This window comes from Caretta caretta, chromosome 3 (genome assembly GCF_965140235.1).
Source record: "Caretta caretta isolate rCarCar2 chromosome 3, rCarCar1.hap1, whole genome shotgun sequence".
Taxonomy (NCBI): Eukaryota; Metazoa; Chordata; order Testudines; family Cheloniidae; genus Caretta; species Caretta caretta.
The window spans coordinates 62,452,597-62,477,146 of record NC_134208.1 but is presented as its reverse complement, the minus strand read 5'-3'; the positions used below and the strand labels follow the sequence as shown (position 1 = coordinate 62,477,146).

At 43.4% G+C, this 24,550-nt stretch overlaps 1 protein-coding gene across 4 annotated transcripts in view; it reads left to right on the top strand.

The window, feature by feature from the left end:
- The window catches only part of PHIP (PHIP subunit of CUL4-Ring ligase complex), a 309,729-nt gene that overhangs the window by 196,572 nt on the left and 88,607 nt on the right, over positions 1 to 24,550 (top strand). For all 4 annotated transcript variants that reach the window (XM_048845170.2, XM_048845168.2, XM_048845171.2 and 1 more), the window contains one exon: positions 9,617 to 9,851. In XM_048845170.2, coding sequence (XP_048701127.2) covers positions 9,617 to 9,851 — 235 coding nt within the window. The remainder of the gene's footprint in view (positions 1 to 9,616; positions 9,852 to 24,550) is intronic.

The following is a 24,550-nucleotide window of genomic DNA, read 5'->3' as shown; positions in this document are numbered from 1 at the left end:
GCTAAATGTACATATCTAGAAATAAAGACTGTAGGCTGTACAGGATGGGGGATTCTATCCTGGGAAGTAGTGACTCTGGAAAAAGATTTGGGGAGGGTAGGTGGATATCTGGTGAACATGAGCTTCCAATATGATGCTGTGGCCAAAAAGGCGAATGCGATCCTTAGATGCATACACAGGGGAATCGAGTAGTAGAGAGATTATTTTGCCTCTGCATTTGACACTGGTGCAACTGCTGCTGGAATACTGCATCCAGTTCTGGTGTCCACAATTCAAAAAAGAAGTTGATAAATTGGAGAGGGTTCAGAGAGGAGTCATGAGAATGATTAAAGGAGTAGACAACCTACCTTATAGACTAAAGGAGTTCAATCTATTTATTTTAATAAAGAGAAGGTCCAGGGCTGACTTGATTTCAATCTGTAAGTGCCTACATAGGAGACAAATATTTAATAATGAACTTTTCAGTCTTGTAGTAGAGTGGGGTATAACATGATCCAATGGCTGAAAGTTGAAGCTAGTCAAATTCAGACTGGAAGTGGGGTAAATTTTTAACAGTGAGTGTAATTAACCATTGGAAAAACTCAGTAAGGGTCGTTGTAGTGGATTCTTCATCACTGACAATTTTTAAATCAAAGTGAATGACAAATCTAAAGTATTGTCTGTGATGGAATACACCCCATGTTCACACCCTACATCCTATTGTAATAATCTTTGTACAAAGTATGCTTTGTAAGGTACCATCTGAAAACTCATAATTTGCAGGTCAGTATTGTCCTGGTAAAATATGTGTGGCAACACTGCATGTAAAGTTATAAGATTCCCCTGTATGATTTTATTAAAACATGTTCCAAACACCACAGCCCTGCCAAGGCAGAAATCAAAGGGGTGTCCTGCACAAAGGAAGGTATGTGTGCTTGCCTTTGGCCTTGTCTACACTGCAGAGTTTTGTTGGCATGTTCACGCTACACTCCCTTTGTTGGCAGAGCATGTCCACACTTGGGGCACTAGCATTGACAGTGAGAGCAGTGCACTATGGGTAGCTATCCCACAATTCAACTTGCCACCTTCTGCTGCTAGATTTTGTGGGAAGGCGGATTGGATCACAGCACATCATGGGTCCTGGCTCAACCTCCCATGATGCATTGCTTTCCATCCCAGCATTCCATGTGATTCAATTTTTGGTTCATGGCATTTATCAATGGCCCTTGTTTGCTGTTTACCCTGCCATCTCTGTGAAAGGATGGATTCTGCACTGTTCTCCAATGCTCTGCTAGCTATCAGTAACACATCGCAAATGGCAGTGCAGGTAATGTTCCTAACTCAACAGGATTCACACTTGCCTGACGTGCTGTCTGACATGGATAGGAACAACATTAGATTACTTTTGGCATTCAAGGAACAGCTGAACATGGTGGACCGTTGCTTTTGGGCTCAGGAAACTAGCACTGAGTGGTGGGATCATAGTCCCATGAAGGTCTGGGATGACAAACAGTGGCTATAGAATTTTCAGAGGAGGAAAGCAACCTTCCTGGAACTGCGTGCAGAGCTTGCCCCAGCCCTGTGGCACAAGGACACCTAAATAAGAGCTTCCCTCTCAGCAGAGAAGAGCATGGTGATTGCTGTATGGAAGCTGGCAACTCCAGACTGCTACCAGTCAGTCGCAAATCAGTTTGAAGTCAGGAAGTCAACCATAGGGTCTGCATTAACGCAAGTGTGCAGGACCATTAATCGCATCCTGCTATGAAGGACCATGACTCTTGGCAATGGGCATGAGATAGTGGATGGCTTTGAATAAATGGGTTTCCCTAACTGTGGAGGGACAATAGATGGCATGCATATTCCAATTTTGGAACCAGACCACCTTGCAATAGGAAGTGGTACTTCTCCATATTGTTGCAGGGATTTCTGGATCACTGCAGGTGTTTGACTGGCATCAATGCGGGGTGGTCTGGAAAGATGCATGACGCATGTATAATAAAATCATAGAAGATTAGGGTTGGAAGAGACCTCAGGAGGTCATCTAGTCCAACCCCCTGCTCAAAGCAGGACCAATCCCCAACTAAATCATCCCAGCCAGAGCTTTGTGAAGCTGGGCATAATAAATCTCTAAGAATGGAGATTCTACCACTTCCCTAGGTAACCCATTCCAGTGCTTCACCACCCTCCTAGTGAAATAATTTTTCCTAATATCCAACCTAGACCTCCTGCACTGCAACTTGAGTCCATTGCTCCTTGTTCTGTCATCTGCCACCATTGAGAACAGCCTAGCTCCATCTTCTTTGTGTTGGTAAGGGTGAAAAGTTTGCTCAGGGGTGCACTGCTGAGGCATGCTGCCGGAACGCTGATTTTGAGCAGCCAGATACCAGGGCTATTTGAAGGGCACAACAGGGGGCAGTTCGAATCAGGGAGGCTTTGAGGGAATACTTTGAAATTGAGAATTAGTAATGTATATTATTAAGCTTGGGACTGCAATGCTTAAGGAAATCGAGTTTTGCTAGGAAGCACTTGTGATTTTTGTGGCCTAGGATTCTATCTAAGCAAATAATTAAACTGCGTGTGTATGTGTTGCTGCCACCTGCTGTCACAATTTGCAGGAAACAAATAAAGATTACTTATCATTCAAAAACTTGGCTTTTATTGCACCGAAACAACCACCAAACAGACACACACACACACACACTCTCTCTCTCTCTCTCTCTCTCTCACACACACACACACACACTCACACAAAAATGCTTGGAGGGAGAGGAGACACCAGGGGAGGCTGACTTTCCGAGCTGAGTATGTTTCAGGTTGAGGGGCTGACTGGAAGTGAGGACAGCCAAGCCCTAAGATACTACCGCATTTGCTCCAATCCCTCAGACAGAGACAAGCACCTACAAGATCTTTATCAATCATTCTCTAAACTACAATACCCACTTGGGGAAGTGAGGAAACAGATTGACAGAGCAAGATGGGTATTCATAAGTCACCTGTTACAGGACAGGTCCAACAAGGAAAATAACAGAACACCACTGGCCATCACATACAGCTCCCAGCTAAAACCTCTCCAGCACATAGAATCATAGAATATCAGGGTTGGAAGGGACCCCTGAAGGTCATATAGTCCAACCCCCTGCTCGAAGCAGGACCAATTCCCAGTTAAATCATCCCAGCCAGGGCTTTGTCAAGGCTGACCTTAAAAACCTCTAAGGAAGGAGATTCTACCACCTCCCTAGGTAACGCATTCCAGTGTTTCACCACCCTCTTAGTGAAAGGTTTCAGAGGAACAGCTGTGTTAGTCTGTATTCGCAAAAAGAAAAGGAGTACTTGTGGCACCTTAGAGACTAACCAATTTATTTGAGCATGAGCTTTCGTGAGCTACAGCTCACTTCATCAGATGTTTTCCACGGTAAACATCTGATGAAGTGAGCTGTAGCTCACGAAAGCTCATGCTCAAATAAATTTGTTAGTCTCTAAGGTGCCACAAGTACTCCTTTCCTCTTAGTGAAAAAGTTTTTCCTAATATCCAATCTAAACCTCCCCCACTGCAACTTTAGACCATTACTCCTCGTTCTGTCATCTGCTACCATTGAGAACAGTCTAGAGCCATCCTCTTTGGAACCCCCTTTCAGGTAGTTGAAAGCAGCTATCAAATCCCCCCTCATTCTTCTCTTCTGCAGGCTAAACAATCCCAGCTCCCTCAGCCTCTCCTCATAAGTCGTGTTCTAGACCCCTAATCATTTTTGTTGCCCTTCGCTGGACTCTCTCCAATTTATCCACATCCTTCTTGTAGTGTGGGGCCCAAAACTAGACACAGTACTCCAGATGAGGCCTCACCAATGTCGAATAGAGGGGAACGATCACGTCCCTCGATCTGCTCGCTATGCCCCTACTTATACATCCCAAAATGCCATTGGCCTTCTTGGCAACAAGGGCACACTGCTGACTCATATCCAGCTTCTCGTCCACTGTCACCCCTAGGTCCTTTTCCGCAGAACTGCTGCCTAGCCATTCGGTCCCTAGTCTGTAGCGGTGAATTGGGTTCTTCCGTCCTAAGTGCAGGACCCTGCACTTATCCTTATTGAACCTCATCAGATTTCTTTTGGCCCAATCCTCCAATTTGTCTAGGTCCCTCTGTATCCTATCCCTGCCCCCCAGCGTATCTACCACTCCTCCCAGTTTAGTATCATCCGCAAATTTGCTGAGAGTGCAATCCACACCATCCTCCAGATCATTTATGAAGATATTGAACAAAACCGGCCCCAGGACCGACCCTTGGGGCACTCCACTTGATACCGGCTGCCAACTAGACATGGAGCCATTGATCACTACCCGTTGAGCCCGACAATCTAGCCAGCTTTCTACCCACCTTATAGTGCATTCATCCAGCCCATACTTCCTTAACTTGCTGACAAGAATACTGTGGGAGACCGTGTCAAAAGCTTTGCTAAAGTCAAGAAACAATACATCCACTGCTTTCCCTTCATCCACAGAACCAGTAATCTCATCATAAAAGGCGATTAGATTAGTCAGGCATGACCTTCCCTTGGTGAATCCATGCTGGCTGTTCCTGATCACTTTCCTCTCATGCAAGTGCTTCAGGATTGATTCTTTGAGGACCTGCTCCATGATTTTTCCAGGGACTGAGGTGAGGCTGACTGGCCTGTAGTTCCCAGGATCCTCCTTCTTCCCTTTTTTAAGGATTGGCACTTCATTAGCCTTTTTCCAGTCATCCGGGACTTCCCCTGTTCGCCACGAGTTTTCAAAGATAATGGCCAATGGCTCTGCAATCACAGCCGCCAATTCCTTCAGCACTCTCGGATGCAACTCGTCCGGCCCCATGGACTTGTGCACGTCCAGCTTTTCTAAATAGTCCCTAACCACCTCTATCTCCACAGAGGGCTGGCCATCTACTCCCCATGTTGTGATGCCCAGCGCAGCAGTCTGGGAGCTGACCTTGTTAGTGAAAACAGAGGCAAAAAAAGCATTGAGTACATTAGCTTTTTCCACATCCTCTGTCACTAGGTTGCCTCCCTCATTCAGTAAGGGGCCCACACTTTCCTTGGCTTTCTTCTTGTTGCCAACATAGCTGAAGAAACCCTTCTTGTTACTCTTGACATCTCTTGCTAGCTGCAGCTCCAGGTGCGATTTGGCCCTCCTGATTTCATTCCTACATGCCCGAGCAATATTTTTATACTCTTCCCTGGTCATATGTCCAACCTTCCACTTCTTGTAAGCTTCTTTTTTATGTTTAAGATCCGCTAGGATTTCACCATTAAGCCAAGCTGGTCGCCTGCCATATTTACTATTCTTTCGACACATTGGGATGGTTTGTCCCTGTAACCTCAACAGGGATTCCTTGAAATACAGCCAGCTCTCCTGGACTCCTTTCCCCTTCAAGTTAGTCCCCCAGAGGATCCTGGCCATCCGTTCCCTGAGGGAGTCGAAGTCTGCTTTCCTGAAGTCCAGGGTCCGTATCCTGCTGCTTACCTTTCTTCCCTGTGTCAGGATCCTGAACTCAACCAACTCATGGTCACTGCCTCCCAGATTCCCATCCACTTTTGCTTCCCCCACTAATTCTACCCGGTTTGTGAGCAGCAGGTCAAGAAAAGCGCCCCGCCTAGTTGGCTCCTCTAGCACTTGCGCCAGGAAATTGTCCCCTACACTTTCCAAAAACTTCCTGGATTGTCTATGCACCGCTGTATTGCTCTCCCAGCAGATATCAGGAAAATTAAAGTCACTCATGAGAATCAGGGCATGCGATCTAGTAGCTTCCGTGAGCTGCCGGAAGAAAACCTCATCTACCTCATCCCCCTGGTCCGGTGGTCTATAGCAGACTCCCACCACTACATCACTCTTGTTGCACACACTTCTAAACTTAATCCAGAGACACTCAGGTTTTTCTACAGTTTCGTACCGGAGCTCTGAGCAGTCATACTGCTCCCTTACATACAGTGCTACTCCCCCATCTTTTCTGCCCTGCCTGTCCTTCCTGAACAGTTTATAACCATCCATGACAGTACACATCATCAACAATATACAGCCTAACCTGGAAAACGATCCCTCACTCTCACAGACCTTGGGAGGCAGGCCAGTCCTCGCTTACAGGCAGCCCCCCAACCTGAAACAAATACTCACCAGTGACTACACACCACAGAAACACTAACCCAGGAACCAATCCCTGTAACAAACCCCATTGCCTACTCTGTCCCCATATCTACTCTAGCGACACCATCATAGGACCCAACCACATCAGCCACACCATCAGGGGCTCATTCACCTGCATATCTACTAATGTGATATATGCCATCATGTGCCAGCAGTGCCCCTTTGCCATGTACATTGGCCAAACCAGACAGTCTCTATGTAAAAGAATAAATGGACACAAATCAGACATCAGGAATGGTTACATACAAAAGCCAGTAGGAGAACACTTCAGTCTTGCTGGACATTCAATAACAGATTTAAAAGTAGCCATCCTTCAACAACAAAAATTTCATAAACAGACTTCAAAGAGAAACTGCAGAGCTACAATTCATTTGCAAACTTAACTCCATTAATTTGGGTTTGACTAGGGACTGGGAGTGGCTGGCTCACTACAAAAGCAATTTTCCCTTTCTTGGTATTGACACCTCATCAATTATTGGGAGTGGACCACATCCACCCTGGCTGAATTGGCCTTCTCAACATTGGTTCTCCACTTGTAAGGTAACTCCCTTCTGCTCATGTGCCAGTATATTTATGCCTGTATCTGTAATTTTCACTCCATGCATCTGTAGAAGTGGGGTTTTCAACCCACGAAAGCTTATGCCCAAATAAATCTGTTAGTCTTTAATGTTCCACTGGACTCCTCGTTGTTTTTGTAGAAAGTGGAAAGTAATGCGCAGGCAGAGTTTGGGGAGGGCATGAGAAAGAGTTTTGAATCTGCTGAAGGGGAAGGCCACATCTGCAGAAGCACAAGGAACAAAACACAGAAGCATGATTGTTAAGTACACGCACACCTTTGAACCAGTCTATTAAAATACACCTTTAGTAACATATCAGTCACTTTCTCACTGACCCTTGACAAGCGCACATGTTGGCGAACACCCCAAGCATGGTGAGTTTACTCCTGGGCGGGGGGCATTTTCCATGGGTAGAAAAGCAATATGAAAGGGCCACAGTGCAGTCAACTAGGAACAATATTCTAAATTTTCCTACCCTTTTCCACAGGCCAAAACTTGTAGCAGATATCTCATTCTTGAGAGAAAACAACGAAGCAAGGGTGCATCTACTGCACACTTGCAGCTTCCAACCGAGTCCCTATGCTTCTCACCTGTATGCCACTTTGGTCCCTGCTCAAATGATTGCAGAATGGCATGGGAAAGTTTCCTTCAATGAGGGAAGAAACAAAGGAGCTCTGCTAAGGAACCTTTGGCAGAGGATTGCCGAGTACCTCTAGGAAAGTTTCCTAGAGATCTCTCTAGAGGATTCCCATAAAATCTTGGTGTACATCAACATCCTGTTATGTCATACTGCTTAACTGCACAGGGAAATGTCCAGCACACAGAAACAGCCTGCCTTGTACATTTCTATGCCCTCAATCCACTTCCACCCTACACAAAGCAAAACAGCTTTTATAAAGGGAAGTTATGCGTCACCAATGTATTAACGTTCTTCGAGGGTATCAGCAACAACGTGGATAGGGTGATCTAACCAGTTTAGTGTAGTTGGCTTGATAAGGTCCCTCATCAAAGGCTCTTAAGAAAACTAAGTAATCATGGGATTAGAAGGGAAGGTTCTCTCAGTGATCAGTAACTGGTTAAAAGATAGGAAACAAAGGGCAGGAATAAATGGTTATTGTTCACAATGGAAAGAGATGAGCAGTAGGCTCCTCCAAGGATCTGTACTGGGACCTGTGTTGTTCAGCCTGTTCATTAATGATCTGGAAAAGGGAGTGAATAGTGAAGTGGCAAAGTTTGCAGATGATACACAGTTTTTCAAGATAGTTAAGTCAAAATCTGACTGTGAAGAGCTACAGGGAGTTCTCACAAAACTGGGTGCCTAGACAACAAAATGGCAGATGAAATTCAGCATTGATAAGTGCAGAGTAATGCGTATTAGAAAAAAATAATCCCAATTACACATATATAATGATAGGTTCTAAATTAGCTGTTACCCCTCAAGAAAGAGATCTAGTAGTTATCATGGATAGTTCTCTGAAAACTTCAGCTTAATGTGCTGCAACGATCACAAAATCTAACATTGTGTTAGGAACTGTTAGGAAAGGGATAGAAAAGACAGAAAATATCATTATGCCACTTAATAAATCCATGGTGCATGTATACCTTGAATACTGTGTCCAGTTTTGGTCATCCTATGTAAAAAAAGAATATACTGGGACTGGGAAAGTTTAGAGATGATCAAGAGTATGGAACGGCTTCCATATGAGGAAAGATTAAAAAGATTAGGACCATTTAGTTTGAGTGGTGTGGAAAAACTGAAAAGAGAAGTTTTATTTACCCTTTCCCTCAATACAAAAACCAGGGGTCATCTGGTGAAATTAATAGGCAGCAGATTACATACAAAGAATAAGAAGTTTATTTTTTCACACAATGCACAGTTAACCTGTGGAACTTGTTGCCCTGTGATGTTGTGATGGCCGCAACTGTAACTGGGTTCAAAAAAGAATGGGGTAAGTTCATGGAGGATAGGTCCATCAGTGGCTATTAGCTAAGATGGTCAGGGATTCAACCCCATTCTCAGGATGAACCTAAACGTCTGACTGCCAGAAGGTGGAAGAGGAAGATGAGGTGGATCACTCCCAAATGCCCTGTTCTGTATACTCCCCCAAAGCTGTGGTACTGGCTACTGTTGGAGACAGGATACTGGGCTAGATGGACCATCGGTCTGACCTAGTTTGGCAGTTCTTATGTTTGAAGATTGGATGTTTTTCTAAAAGATATGCTACAGGTATTCTGTTGGGGAAGTTCTATGGCCTGTGTCAGACTAGATGATCACAGTTGGTCCCTTCTGGCCTTGGAATCTCTGAATATATAGAGTCATCTTGAAGAACTCTGGTTACAAGTAAATATCTGTCATGTACTGGTGTACCTGATACATGCCAGGAGGGATAGGTTCATGTTATGTAATTTATTTAACAAAATACAGATCTTTCTGAAAGATACGTTCTTCCTCATACTGTAGTTTTGGGCTTGATGTAGAAATTGAGTGAGGTTCTTTGTCTTGGGTTGTATGCCATAGGTAAAACTAGATGATCAGTGATCCCTGTGACTTTAAAATCTGTGAATTTATGGGCAGTCCCACTGGTAAAAGAGGCTAAAAACCAGTAAAGGAACGGAGTTAAAATTGTTGGCAGAACCATAAATATGAATTTCCAGACATCCTAGAATGTTTTAAATTGCAGCCCTAATTTACAGTCTCTTAAAATATTATGGGTTTGTATTCCTTTTTTAACTGCAGCTTTTTAATAGTGTTACTATTACAGCCTTAACTCCAATCTTAACAATCTTGTCTGGGGTTATATTAATATTGTATAAAGCAGTTTACTCTGAATTTGCTTTGTGAAGCAATTTGTTCTTTGCTTGATTTTTAATTCCCTTCCTTCCTTTGTCCCTTCATTCACCAACTCTAGTGAATACTCCAGTGATTACTCGGACTGGACCGCAGATGCAGGAATTAATCTGCAGCCACCAAAGAAAATTCCTAAACTTAAAACCAAGAAAGCAGAGAGCAGTTCAGAGGATGAAGAGGGGATTGAGAAACAGAAACAGAAGCAAATTAAAAAGGAAAGGAAAAAAGGGAATGAAGATAAAGATGGACCGACAACATCACCAAAGAAAAGGAAACCCAAAGAGAGGAAAAAAAAGGTTGGGTACATTTTATAGCTTATAGGGCACTTATTCTTAGTATTGTGAGAGGCATGAGTAGATTTGAACATGAGTTTATGCAAACCCAAAATACCTTTTAATAATTTGAGAACACATCTTACATTTTATTTATGCAGATATTGATTATCCCGAATGTTATCCCGAATTGATTATCCCAAATAGCCATTGTAAGGTCTCCACATAATGCTTTTTCTTCTCCTGAATTGGCTCTGTAATGGTTATTTTTATTATGATCTGAATTTGAGGTGTTTCACCTCTTGAATATATTGGTGTCCCTACGACCAGAAGTACAATCTTTGCTGTGACTGTGCCACTTTATGACCATTTTATGATGCTCAAGAAGATAAAGCAGTGCTGCTATTAACTGGGAGTATAGAGGCCTTGTAGGACGGCGCTTAAGGAGCCTGGCAAGAAAATAGTATTAAGTGTGGATCCAGGTATAAAATGTTGAAGATCATTCTCAACAGGAGTCTGTGCTAAGTAGTACAAGATAGTAGGTGCCAGTCTCCTTGATCTGCAGCAAGCTTGCATTAATCAGAATAAACCAATTTCTGTTGCTGATTTATCTAGGTATTTATATCACACTCCTCTTCTTGGCATAAAAACACATCTGTGATATGATTGTGGATGAGACCTTGACTTCGCATATATTTGGGAAACTTGGCTGCATAACATTTTAACCAGGTATCTCCTATTGGGTACTCAGTTGAGTATGAATCAAAAGAGGATAGAGAGATGTAGCCACATTAGTTATATCTGGCTGCATGCAGGAGGGCTTCCATTCCAAAAGTATGTCCATCTGGTGTGTGACTCTTGGATGGAGTTAAGATAGGACTTGTGTTGCTGTATAAATTACCCCGTTGCATCTCTGAATTCTTTGTTGAGCTGACTGAGTTCCTCTCTATGGTGATGATGGAGTTGTCAGAATTTTTTTGGGGGTGACTAGTTTTCATATGGATAATGACTTTTTTCTGCTAGTTCAAGATTTCAGGACTTCTATGATTATGGGACTCTTAAGTGGCTTCTGGCATACATATGGCTGGTCACCTTCTGGATCTCAGTTTTGGGCTTGGGGAGCAGGGGAGTAAAGGCTATACATTTATCATGGACTAAACATTCTTCCATTTTGGGGCAAAGGGCATTTTTTATAGGTCACTCTTTAAATGTTAACGGAACCAGTTCAGCTCTCTGACTGGAGCATACACTAAATAAGAGAGAACACTACACTGAGGGTTTGGTATAACACTGTAGTCTTTTTTTGTCCTCAGCTATTGGTTCAGTGGCCCTTTCCTCACCCTCTTTCCTGGCTTCATTTTCACAAGTTACCATGATGTATAGAAAATCTGTTACAAATGAAAAGGGTAAAGGACTAGTAGTTAGTAGTATTGTTCTGAATCAGACTGTGGTATAAAAGTATTTCTAATCTTACACCACAATTATTCAGGAGATGAGGAAATCTTCATTTCCACTGTAGTTTCTGTAAAGTTACAGTTGCAGGTCAATGGAACTGTTGCAGGGGCAAGCAGACTTGTTAATTCAGGTGATGTCATCTTACAGAGTTGAGCATTTTGTACTGTGAGGATTTTCACAATGGTTAGAAAATATCACTTAGACAACTCAGACAGAATCTGCATTGGAAACATCAAGTTGGGGATGAGGGACAGATGAAACTATTCTTCTCTGCTTGAATTTCAGACACTGTAGTTTATTGAGGTTCTGTTGGATGTTGCGTCCAAAACCCAGGTTATACACTGATATTTCTTGTCTGATGCAGGCTAGCAAAAGGTGGAATGAATTATGATGCCCATTATTAGAGGAGATTGTCAGTGTCTCATAGGAGGGGAAAGTACTAGCATCTCTTATAGAACCTAATGTTAAAATCATTTTTAAGAAACCATCTCCCAGCATGGCCAGTCTCTCCAATTATTTTCCTCTCTCACATCTCCCTTTTATGAAGAGAAAGGATTGTTAAGGATAGGTGGCTGATTTCACTGTTTGCTTTATCTTTGCTGATAGTTCAGTTGATATTAGTCAGTTATTGCATCCAGGCAGATTCTTAGGCATGTTGACCCACCTTTTATACTGTTTACTGCATGCTGTGAAACCTAGCAGCAGTAGATGGAATTGCTTGAGTGGCTCTAATACTTGGTTTTGAGGTCTCAGAAGGTAGTTTTCGTCATCTGACCCAAGAGCTCACACACACACACACACACACACACACACACACACACACACACGCTGTTCATTGTGAGTAGAGACCCTTACGAGGAATTGGGTAGGTGGAGTGTGCAGTGGTGCTTTATATACAGAAGAGACAAAACTTAGTCTCCATTTTATCAGATCAGGTTATGGAGCTGTCATTTACCCAGTCTAGATAGAATTTGGGGCTTGCATGAGAACTAACTTGGTTAGGACATGACCCAAATAAGACAATGAGGGTACATCTATGTGGCAAGCAGAATCCGCAGCAGCAAGTCTTAGAGCCTAGGTCTACAGAATTGGGCTTGAGCTATGGCACCAAAAATAGCTGTGTAGAAGTCCACCCCTCTAGGCTTTGGAGCCTAGCCTCCAGCCTGAGTTTGAACCTCTACACAACTATTTTAAGTGCCGTATCATGAACCTGAGTCTATAGAGCCAGGTTCTGGGACTCTCTGCCACAGGTTTCTGCTTGCCATGTAGGCATATGCAGAGAAACTAAAATCTATCCTTATGCATATATAGTTTATTTAAGAAGTGGCTATCAGCAGGGCATATTCATTGAGGTGTCCTAACCTCTGGAATTTACTCCCTCTTCATCACTATCTTTTGTTTCACAGAGCTGGGTTTTGTTAACTCTCAGGACCTGCTGCAAGACCTATATTTTCTCTGAAGCCTTTTCTGTGTGGGTTAGAGTAAACTGGATTACATTTTCATATTTGATAGTAGGTTGAAAGGATCCTTATGTGAATATTGTTCTAATGCACGTGTTAGTAGAAATAACTTCAAGTTCATGGGCTTTATCAGATAAGTGCTTTTTTGAAAATTAAAATAGACATAAATTCTTCGATTATGGTCAATGTGTCTGTTAATCTGGGTGCACATGGACCCCGTGCGTGCTAGACTGGATTTTTTTTTAATGTATTTTATTTTATTGAATAGAAATGTCCATTGAGGCCATGTATTCACCCTATATTGCCTTTTGCTCTCGTAAGAGGGCAAAAATGGCAGGGCACCTATGACCTTCCTGTAGCGAGGTTGAAGACTCACTGGCATGGCGCCTCCTGCTGGTCATCCTGGGAATTAGCTCTTTTCCAGCTCTGGAGCACCTTCTGTTGGCTGGTGTGTCGCCTGCCTCAGGCCCCCGTGTCCCTCACGGACCCTGGTGCCCTTTACCTTGGTGTTCTTCCCCAGCAGTACCCCTTGCTCTAGGTCTCCCCTCCCAGGGGAACCCCCAGCCCTCTAAACCCACCTTACTTCAGTGGCTACTGCCAGTCGTCATCTAGGCCCCAGTCACTGTGGCAAACTGCAGTCTGTAAAGGCCACTCATCATGGGCAAAGGAGTTGGACCAGCTGCCCCTGCCTAACCTCAGGCTGCACCTTTGCAAGCCCAGTACCTACTTTGGCCTTTAGCCAGGCCCACAGCCTGGGGATTTGCCAGGCTGGAGCTCCCCAGCTCCTCTTGCCTTTCCCCAGCACTGCTGTACTTCTGGTACCGTGAGCTCCCAGGCAGCTAGGCCCTTCCCACTCCAGGGCTGCAGTGAGACTCCACCAGCTTCTGGCCCACAGCCCTCTTATCAGGGCCAGCTGGGCCCTAATTAAGCTGGCCACAGCGGTGGCCGCTTCCCCAATCAGCCTAGCTTGGCTGCTTTTAACCCCTGCTTATTGGAGTGGGGCAGGCGCCCCACTACACTTCCCTCAGTTCTGTCTTGCTGTCCTTGGCATCAGGAAGGAATCTAGCTGGCGTTCAACCCATAGACTTAACTTCAGCGAACTATCTCAAAATCATATACAGATCTTGAGGTTCTTGAGTGTCTCTGGATTAAGTTTAGAAGTGTGAGCAACAAGAGTGTTGTAGTGGTGGGAGTCTGCTATAGACCACCGGACCAGGGAGATGAAGTGGACGAGACTTTCCTCCAGCAACTCGCAGAAGCTACTAGATTGCATGCCCTGGTTCTCATGGGTGACTTTAATTTTCCTGATATCTGCTGGGAGAGCAATACAGCGGTGCATAGACAATCCAGGAAGTTTTTGGAAAGCGTAGGGGACAATTTCCTGGTGCAAGTGCTAGAGGAGCCAACTGGGGGGAAGCTTTTCTTGACCTGCTACTCACAAACTGGGAAGAATTAGTGGGGGAAGCAAAAGTGGATGGGAATCTGGGAGGCAGTGACGATGAGTTGGTTGAGTTCAGGATCCTGACACAGGGAAGAAAGGTAAGCAGCAGGATACAGACCCTGGACTTCAGGAAAGCAGACTTCGACTCCCTCAGGGAACGGATGGGTAGGATCCTCTGGGGGACTAACATGAAGGGGAAAGGAGTCCAGGAGAGCTGGCTGTATTTCAGGGAATCCCTGTTGAGGTTACAGGGACAAACCATCCCAATGTGTCGAAAGAATAGTAAATATGGCAGGTGACCAGCGTGGTTTAACGGTGAAATCCTAGCGGATCTTAAACATAAAAAAGAAGGTTACAAGAAGTGGAAGGTTGGACATATGACCAGGGAAGAGTATAAAAATATTGCTTGGGCATGTAGGAATGAAATCAGGAGGGCCAAATCGCACCTGGAGCTGCAGCTAGCAAGAGATGTCAAGAGTAACAAGAAGGGTTTCTTCAGCTATGTTGGCAACAAGAAGAAAGCCAAGGAAAGTGTGGGCCCCTTACTGAATGAGGGAGGCAACCTAGTGACAGAGGATGTGGAAAAAGCTAATGTATTCAATGCTTTTTTTGCCTCTGTCTTCACTAACAAGGTCAGCTCCCAGACTGCTGAGCTGGGCATCACAACATGGGGAGTAGATGGCCAGCCCTCTGTGGAGAAAGAGGTGGTTAGGGACTATTTAGAAAAGCTGGACGTGCACAAGTCCATGGGGCCGGACGAGTTGCATACGAGAGTGCTGAAGGAATTGGCAGCTGTGATTGCAGAGCCATTGGCCATTATCTTTGAAAACTCATGGCGAACGGGGGAAGTCCCGGATGGCTGGAAAAAGGCTAATGAAGTGCCAATCTTTAAAAAAGGGAAGGAGGAGGATCCTGGGAACTACAGGCCAGTCAGCCTCACCTCAGTCCCTGGAAAAATCATGGAGCAGGTCCTCAAAGAATCAATCCTGAAGCACTTACATGAGAGGAAAGTGATCAGGAACAGCCAGCATGGATTCACCAAGGGAAGGTCATGCCTGACTAATCTAATCGCCTTCTATGATGAGATTACTGGTTCTGTGGATGAAGGGAAAGCAGTGGATGTATTGTTTCTTGACTTTAGCAAAGCTTTTGACACGGTCTCCCACAGTATTCTTGTCAGCAAGTTAAAGAAGTATGGGCTGGATGAATGCACTATAAAGTGGGTAGAAAGTTGCTAGATTGTCGGGCTCAACGGGTAGTGATCAATGGCTCCATGTCTAGTTGGCAGCCGGTGTCAAGTGGAGTGCCCCAGGGGTCGGTCCTGGGGCCGGTTTTGTTCAATATCTTCATAAATGATCTGGAGGATGGTGTAGATTGCACCCTCAGCAAATTTGCGGATGATACTAAACTGGGAGGAGTGGTAGATACGCTGGGGGGCAGGGATAGGATACAGAGGGACCTAGACAAATTGGAGGATTGGGCCAAAAGAAATCTGATGAGGTTCAATAAGGATAAGTGCAGGGTCCTGCACTTAGGACGGAAGAACCCAATTCACCGCTACAGACTAGGGACCGAATGGCTAGGCAGCAGTTCTGCGGAAAAGGACCTAGGGGTGACAGTGGACGAGAAGCTGGATATGAGTCAGCAGTGTGCCCTTGTTGCCAAGAAGGCCAATGGCATTTTGGGATGTATAAGTAGGGGCATAGCGAGCAGATCAAGGGACGTGATCGTTCCCCTCTATTCGACATTGGTGAGGCCTCATCTGGAGTACTGTGTCCAGTTTTGGGCCCCACACTACAAGAAGGATGTGGATAAATTGGAGACAGTCAGCGAAGGGCAACAAAAATGATTAGGGGTCTGGAACACATGAGTTATGAGGAGAGGCTGAGGGAACTGGGATTGTTTAGTCTGCGGAAGAGAAGAATGAGGGGGGATTTGATAGGTGCTTTCAACTTCCTGAGAGGTGGTTCCAGAGAGGATGGTTCTAGACTATTCTCAGTGGTAGAAGAGGACAGGACAAGGAGTAATGATCTCAAGTTGCAGTGGGGGAGGTTTAGGTTGGATATTAGGAAAAACTTTTTCACTAGGAGGGTGGTGAAACACTGGAATGCGTTACCTAGGGAGGTGGTGGAATCCCCTTCCTTAGGAGTTTTTAAGGTCAGGCTTGACAAAGCCCTGGCTGGGATGATTTAGTTGGGATTGGTCCTGCTCTGGGCAGGGGGTTGGACTAGATGACCTCCTGAGGTCCCTTCCAACCCTGATATTCTATGATTTTGTGATTCTTCAGTACCACGTTCTTTCTTTTATTTTTATTTCCCTAGTCTGTTGTAGTGCTTGTCACACTGAAAGCTGTTTGCAGACTCCCCTGAACAGTGCTCCATCTCACATACAGACCCTCGTAAAAAGGTACTTATAATAGTGAGCTCAAAACCCACAGACTTCAACCTTATCCATCTTATGATGGGCTAATTACATTAAAAGACATACGTAGCAGATGCCTGTTCTGCTTGGGAGAGTCTTGCCTCCTAAGCAGATGCTTGGTCTGCTGCTCCTTCTCTGCAAGAACCCAGAAGTAGAGGGATATGAGGCTGAAGCTCCACCTTCTGGAGAAGTCTATGAGAGTGGCATCCGATCCAGAAGAGCCGAGCTTGAAGACTTCTGCAGAGGAAGTGGCACAGAAGCCACACTTAATGTTGACATCAGCATTGGTGCCACCCCCAGCACTGAAACCGTTGACAGGCCTGAAGTTGAAGCAAGGTGCTAAAAAGGGCTACCCCAAACACTGGGGCAAGAGCTCAAGAAGGTACCCTGGCACCTCCTGAGGCTATTGTGGGGACCATCTTTTCAGGCCTTAGAGTTGGTCCCAACCTTTGCAGAAGAGGAGTTTCACTAGCAAAACCTCAGTTGCTGAAATACAGAGAGGAACGAGATTCAAAGGCCAAAGATCCCTCTCACTGCTAGGTTTCACAACACTGTGTGTTAAACAGCATCAAAGGCAGGTCAATATACATAAGAATCTGCCAGGATGCAAAATTTGATCAATATCATCTAACAATCAGCAACCAACCCCAGATGAGACTGTAATCTCCACACCAGTTCCAGCACTGGAAAATTTCAGGGCCTTTCAAGAGCTGCTGGTGCAGATTGCGGACACCTAGGACACTGAGACTTTGGTCATCTGTGAGAAGACTCACAAGCTATTTAAAGTTTTGTCAGCCATTGGTCTCTCCAGGATTGCTCCTCCCCATAAATGTAGACCTCCTAGATCTGGCAAGAACTTTTGTGGCAAACATGAGCCACTATAAGACCCACAAAGCATGCTGAAAAACAGTACCAGGTACCAGGGTGGATTTGATTTAAATCAAATTGATAGTCAGGAAGACTCAATTTAATCATGGATTTCTACATAAAAGTGCATTCTTGTTGGTTGTTATAATCTTAATACATATTCTTCACAACTCAGAGACAGATGTAGGTTTCATTTTTAGAAGGTACACACCATACATTTTTAAACAGTGGTTTATTCTGAAAACTTTTCAGGTTAGTTTTACAGCTATATCAGAAAATGTATGATTGTTTTGTTATTTATTTACCAAAGGTAATTGAAGCAGATATTTATGAAGTCTTTGGGAGGTGAACTATCTCCAGTTCAACAGGCTAATCATTAATATTTGGAGGATTTTCTTGCCATGCTGTATTAGGAGAACATCACCAACCAGACATTTAAATTGTTTTATTTAACCAAAACAACAACGTTATGTATTCTAGATTTTTTTCAGCAGAAAACACATAATATTTTAACAAAACAAGCATATGAATTTTTGCGTTTAGTTAAATATTCAGGTGTTTTAAAATCAGGTTTGTTTTTGTTAAAATTGTTTTTAACTAACATAGTTAAATGAAATACTTTCCTTAAAAAAAAAAAAACAACAAAAATTAAATCAACTATGTTAGCCGGGTCAACATGAGAAACTTAAAATATTGGCTTTTGCAGCTAACTCAGTCGTCTTCAGCTTCATTTTCCTGTTTGTTCATAATCTGGAAAAGAAAAACAGGTCCCAGACTATTTCTCAGTTTTGAATGAATTAGTGCAAAGGAAGAAAATATTCTATCTACACCAGCAGAAGAAGCTACTGCTGTTAAGTGAGATTATCACTTCAGCAGTCTCTGAATCCAAGTGGTTAAGTGACTTCCACCAGTTCACTGGTGTGATGTTCTTTAAAACATCATCAGCAAACATATATTTCTTGAATGCTTCACCCTTAGCTCTGAAGTTTTTTATAGTTGGCATTATGGAGAGGAGGGATGATTGCTGGATGTCCATGTCATAGCTAGCTCCTCTTCTTCAGTAGTTAAGGTTTGACCCTGGTACCGAGTATTGAGAATATTTGCAAGAAAATTACCTGGAGATAGTGCTTGTCCCATTTGGTTTTTTAATGCTTGTAATTTAACTCTGTCATTGTATATTTCTCTTTTTAAGGTCTCCCTCAGTTCCTTCCAAATTTCAACAGCATCAGCAATAAAACAGCTATTTCTCTGCATTTTGTTCAAGGCTTCAGGGTACTCAGCATGTGTTCAACATTTCTTTTAAGCCCAATGTTGAGAACTTTGGCTGTGACAGTGCCATCTATTTTTTCATGATTTTGTTTACAAACTGTTGTCAGATTAGGCCAGTTTTTGATATAGTGCTCAGAACAGTCCACTACTGAGTTCCATCGCACGTCTCGTGGGAGTTAACTTGGTTTCTCCCACTTTTTTCAGAGCAGCTGCTGCAAAGTGGTTGTTACGGAAGTATTTTGCAGTTTCAACAACATTAGTCTTTATTTCTGGAACACTGAAGTCTTTGGCTAGAAGGTGCATCAAATGAGCACTGCAACCGTTTATTAGTTTGGGACTCTCTTTACTCTCTTCTAAATAATTTCTTCTCATCTTGGATACATTTGCAACATTGTCTGTGACCAAGCTGCGTACTAGACACTTGAATTTTTTTTCACAGTTTATTATAACTTTTACTGCTGCTTCTTGTAAGTATTCTATGTGTACATTTCCTGATGCATCAGTTGTTTCTGTAAGGAAGACACTCCCTTCTTCTGTTGTCACACGAGCACAACACATACAACAGGATCATTGCGAACATTGCTCCACCCATCAAAACTCAGGTTAACAATTTTACCGTCTAGAACTTTTGCACACTGCTCAATTTCTCTTTCATACACTTTGTCCAGCAATTTGCCTGTGACATCTGCTCTGTTAGGTGGACTGTATCCTGGTCTTAATGACTGAACCATGTTAATGAAGTGTGGGTTCTCAGTCATACAGAAAGGAGAGTTTGTTGCGTAATCAAACCATTACCTCTTTTTGTAATCTGCTGGTTCTTATCACAAACTTTTCTATGGTTGTTTCTGGATGATGGAGTTTTCTTTTTGCAACAGGTGAGATATACTGTGGCTATGTGACATACATGATGTGACCGAAACACTATCATTGGCAGATAACTCTGAAACTATAGAAAATGATGGTGATCTTGAAGGTGGATAGTTTTCAGAATCCTGTATGTTGAGGATGGATTCTCCTAAACAAAATAACTCAATGCAGTTATTTAATTATTATTACCATACTGCTTATTTAGTATTACTCATTGCATTCACTGCCACTCAGTACTACTTTAAAGGTGAAATTGTAAAAGGAAGATCTGCCTATTTCAGCTATTTATTTTTTACCACAACTGCATCTAAAATGATAGTACCATAGAGTAACAACTATATTTTTTGCTCAAACATGAGAATTCAAGAATAGTCCAGAAGGAAGACAGGCAGTCCTTAAGAAAGAAGTATGAAATAAAAAAGTTTACCAATCTGAAGATCCTGCATGTTCAGATGTTTCATCATTTTCAGCGCAGCTTCCTTCTGACAAGGAACACTTCTCATGATGTTGTTTCATTCGGGCTACCAGGCCTTGTATTTCTTTGTTGCACTGTTTGCATTTTGCACTCATGCCTCTTACCCACAGGCAGAGGAACTTCATTAAAATATTCCCAAACTGGGTCTCTTTTACGGCCTGCTGCCATTATAGGTTTTCCCTTCTAGTGAGAGAATGGCATGGTAGATCTCAAATCAATGAAAGCTACACTTAAAAAGACCTCAAGACTTCTGGAATATGCTGCTCAAACAGTTTCACTTTTGTTTCTACTGCCTGTCCCTCCTTCTCACATTTATCTCCAGACTTCTTCTCCTTGTCCAGATCTATTCTGCCCGCAACAATCTTCTATTCATTGAACTTTTTGAAACTTTGCACTTTTAGAGAGAGGTAAGGTATTGACTCTGTACAAAAATGTTCAGAGGGACAATAGGGTTGAGGTCTGTTATTTCTCACCTCTATATTTTATTTATTTATTTGTTTGTTTGTTTGTTTTTTCATTCATTTTAAAAACATTTTTGCTGTTAGCAAGCATGTTATCTCTGGAGACACACATCCAGTTGGAGAACTGTAAAACTGAGCATTTCTGATGGTATCTTCTAGACTGAGCACTGAGTCCCATTGGGTAGGTAGAAAGATTAACCTAAATAATCTATACAGAGGCCCCTGGAGCCCCATAAATTTGGGTCCCTAATCCATGAACTGTTGGAACACATTTACAAAACTTTTCTTAAACATTACATGAAAATATTATCTCATACTATAGCATTAGAATTTATAATCCCTATTCCATGATGAAATATGTATCTGAATTAAAACTATCTTTAGATAGGTTTTTTCATAAAAACCTGATTTAAATAAAAAAAACTTTTTTTTTTTTAATTTAAAAAAAATCATTGATTTTTATCCACCCTGTCAGGTACCCCTCTCAGGATTCAAGCACTTTTTAACACCCATCCCAACTCTGGCTCCCTGCTGGTCTTGTTTGTCCAGGAGATATTGAGATCCACCTAGAACACACCTAACAACAAGGATCCCAAACACTTAGATCTGTTTGGAAGAAATGCATACTCATTGGCTTGCTACAATTGAGGGTGGCCAAGTGCCAGGCATTTCTGGCCAGATGCAACTTTTTAACATGGGACAAGATTACACCTTTCCTGGCCAATGTCCATCATGAAAGCAGAGAGGAGCTGAAAGACATTATAATAGCAGGCCAACTTGTGGCCATAATGGCTCTACAGCAGTGGTTCCCAAATTTGTTCTGTCACTTGTGCAGGGAAAGCCCCTGTCGGGCCAGGCTGCTTTGTTTACCTGCTGCGTCCACAGGTTCGGCCAATCGCGGCTCCCACTGGCCGCGATTTGCTGCTCCAGGCCAATGGGAGCTGCTGGAAGTGGCAGCTAGTACGTCCCGCAGCCCGTGCTGCTTCCAGCAGCTCCCATTGGCCTGGAACAGCGAATCGCGGCCAGTGGGAGCCGCGATCAGCTGAACCTGCGGACGCGGCAGGTAAACAAACCAGCCCGGCCCGACAGGGGTTTTGCCTGCACAAGTGGCAGAACAAGTTTGGGAACCACTGCTCTACAGGTAATGAATATGTCTGACATCACTGGCAGGTCTATGGCCACTGCAGTGACCATGCAGAGTGTGGCGTGACTCCAAGCTTCGGGTATCCCTCACAGGCACCAGCAGTGGATTAGGACTTGCCCTTTTAGTGCTTGGAGCTGTTCAGCGAACTAACGATAGTTCCTTACACTTGTTGAAAGATTCCAAAGCAACTTTACACTTTCTGGGAATCTACATTCCCCCACCCTATTGAAAGGCATCAACTATCACACCAGCAGAGACTGCATACTATATCTAAACACAGACACCCAGAGTACTTGTACTACAACATGGGGCGTCAGCTCCCCTCGACTTTAGCCCCACGCTCTGCCGTAATGACCTGTCAGCATAATTGAGAGGATGGTCAAGAGCTGCATAAGAACCAGTCCTCAGAGCATGACCTGCCTTGCCCCTCCACTGGACATGGTCTTGTTATAACCTCAGACAGATGGGTGCTGGAGATCATAGTCCATGGCTACCATATCTAATCCTTTTTGTCTGCCCCCTACCAACTCCCCTTCTTTGTCCCTCTTCAGGGACCTTCTCATGAGAGCCTATTGCAAATTTAAGTGACCTCATGGCTTTGTCTAGGAGCCAAAGTGCAAGTAACTAGACTGCTGGTGTACTGAGACCACAGCCTATTGTGCTGACCCATACTGAACCTCACTGGGCTTATTGTTTCTGTGTATTGGTCTGCTGTCTCTTAGATTGTGAGCTCTTTGGGGCAGGGATTGTCCATTTTTTGTTCTGCACTTGTATAGCACCTAGCACTGTAGGGTCCTGATCCATGACAGGGGCTTTTAAATGCTACGATAATAATGAAATAATAATAATACAGAGAGAGATTCTTCTGCTCCTTTTATTTCCTTGTTCTGAAGAAGAAAAAAGGAGTTCTTTGTCCTATCCTATACTTAAGGAGACTCAACAAACATGCATGCAGTCTCAGATTCTATTCCTGGGGGAATTCTGCACCAAAAAATTCAAAAATTCTGCATATTTTATTTGTCAAAATAATGCAATATAATCACTCCCATTTCATTTAAATAAATTACCAAAATAAACTACCATACAGAAAAAAAATCATAATAACTGCTCAGCATTTCCTAAACAAATGAAAGTTAAGTTCCAAATACTTGGTAACCAAGACCCTGCATTCCAGTTATAATCCTGGATTTTCATTTAAATGACATTACTTTTATTTTGATGTTTGGTATTCTGTAAAGTAGACTGTTGCTTTAAATTGCTCAGACTTTTGTACAGTTTTGCTAATCATTGTCCTGTATTTTTTTAAATGGATAAGTAAAATAGATCCTGAGCTGTGATCTCAGTGGGGGAGGTTTAGATTTGATATTAGGAAAAATTTCTTCACTATGAGGGTGGTGAAACACTGGAATGCGTTACCTAGGGAGGTGGTAGAATCTCCTTCCTTAGAAAGAAAAGGAGTACTTGTGGCACCTTAGAGACTAACCAATTTATTTGAGCATGAGCTTTCGTGAGCCACAGCTCACTTCATCAGATGTGTACCGTGGAAACTGCAGCAGACTTTATAACTTCCTTAGAGGTTTTTTTCCTTAGAGGTTTTTAAGGTCAGGCTTGACAAAGCCCTGGCTGGGATGATTTAACTGGGAATTGGTCCTGCTTTGAGCAGGGGGTTGGACTAGATGACCTTCTGGGGTCCCTTCCAACCCTGATATTCTATGATTCTATGATTCTATGAATCTAACCCCATTGTGCCTCTTTGGCACAGGAAAAAAGGGAGAAAGCAGATAGACTTTCCTAGCTGAGGATTCCGTTACTATCATTTACAGTAAGGCTCCTTTACATCACTCTGGCAAGGTAAAGGAGCCTTAATCGACTAAGAATGGGAACAATTAACTAACAATGGGAACATTAGCAGCCTGCCTGTTTAGTTGTTACAGGAGTAAGGTTTAGGAGGGTAATGCTTGCCTCTGTCAAGTTCATAACTGGTTTGCAGTTCTCAGCTTCCACCCCTGAGGAAATATCTAAGATTCACAGTGCGGCCTTACCATTACCCATACAGGGTTTTGCTTTTCAGATTCTCTCTGATGCTGACTGTTAACCAAGTTTCTGGCCTTAGTCTCTAAGGTGCCACAAATACTCCTTTCCTTTTTAAGGAAGGAAGGAATCCCTGTCTGCCCCTGTCTAAATGACTGGCTGATCAGAGGCAGGTCCCAAGAAGAGACAGCTCTGGATTGCATTTTCTCCCTATTCTTTCCCTTAAAACTCCTAGTGAAGTATGTGAAATAATCTCTTGTACTAGCTCAGACAGTAGAGTTCATAGGTGCGGTGCTTAACTCCAGTTTGGTGAAAGCTTTTATGCCAGAATACAGGTTCTGGTCCCTTCAGTCAACAGTGTATGATCTGCAGAACACTGTGTGTGTGTGTTTAGGCCATTTTGGTCCTTGTGCACATACGTGTGATGCAGCTTGCCAGGCTTTGCCTGCAGCCATTACAATGGTGGCTGAGGATGGAGTATATCCCGTCCACACACCTTATGACCAAACAAATCACAGCCTTCCTTCCCCCCTCCCCCATATTCTGCAGGAACTCAAGTGATGGCTATATCTTTTGAATGTAAGAAAAGGGATATCCTTCTTGTTCCCCTTTGCAATGATGATGCTGGAGAGATGCATCAGGGACAGACTGGGGTGCCCACTGGAGCCATCTGAAAATGCAAGGTTCAGGGTCTCAAGATTATCTAAAACTTCACATGAACAACTTGGAACTGAGAGCTATCAGACTGGCTTATATGGCATTCCTTCTCATACTCTGAAACACCCACAGTACAGATTGTGACAGGCAACATGTCGTCGATGCACTAAACAAA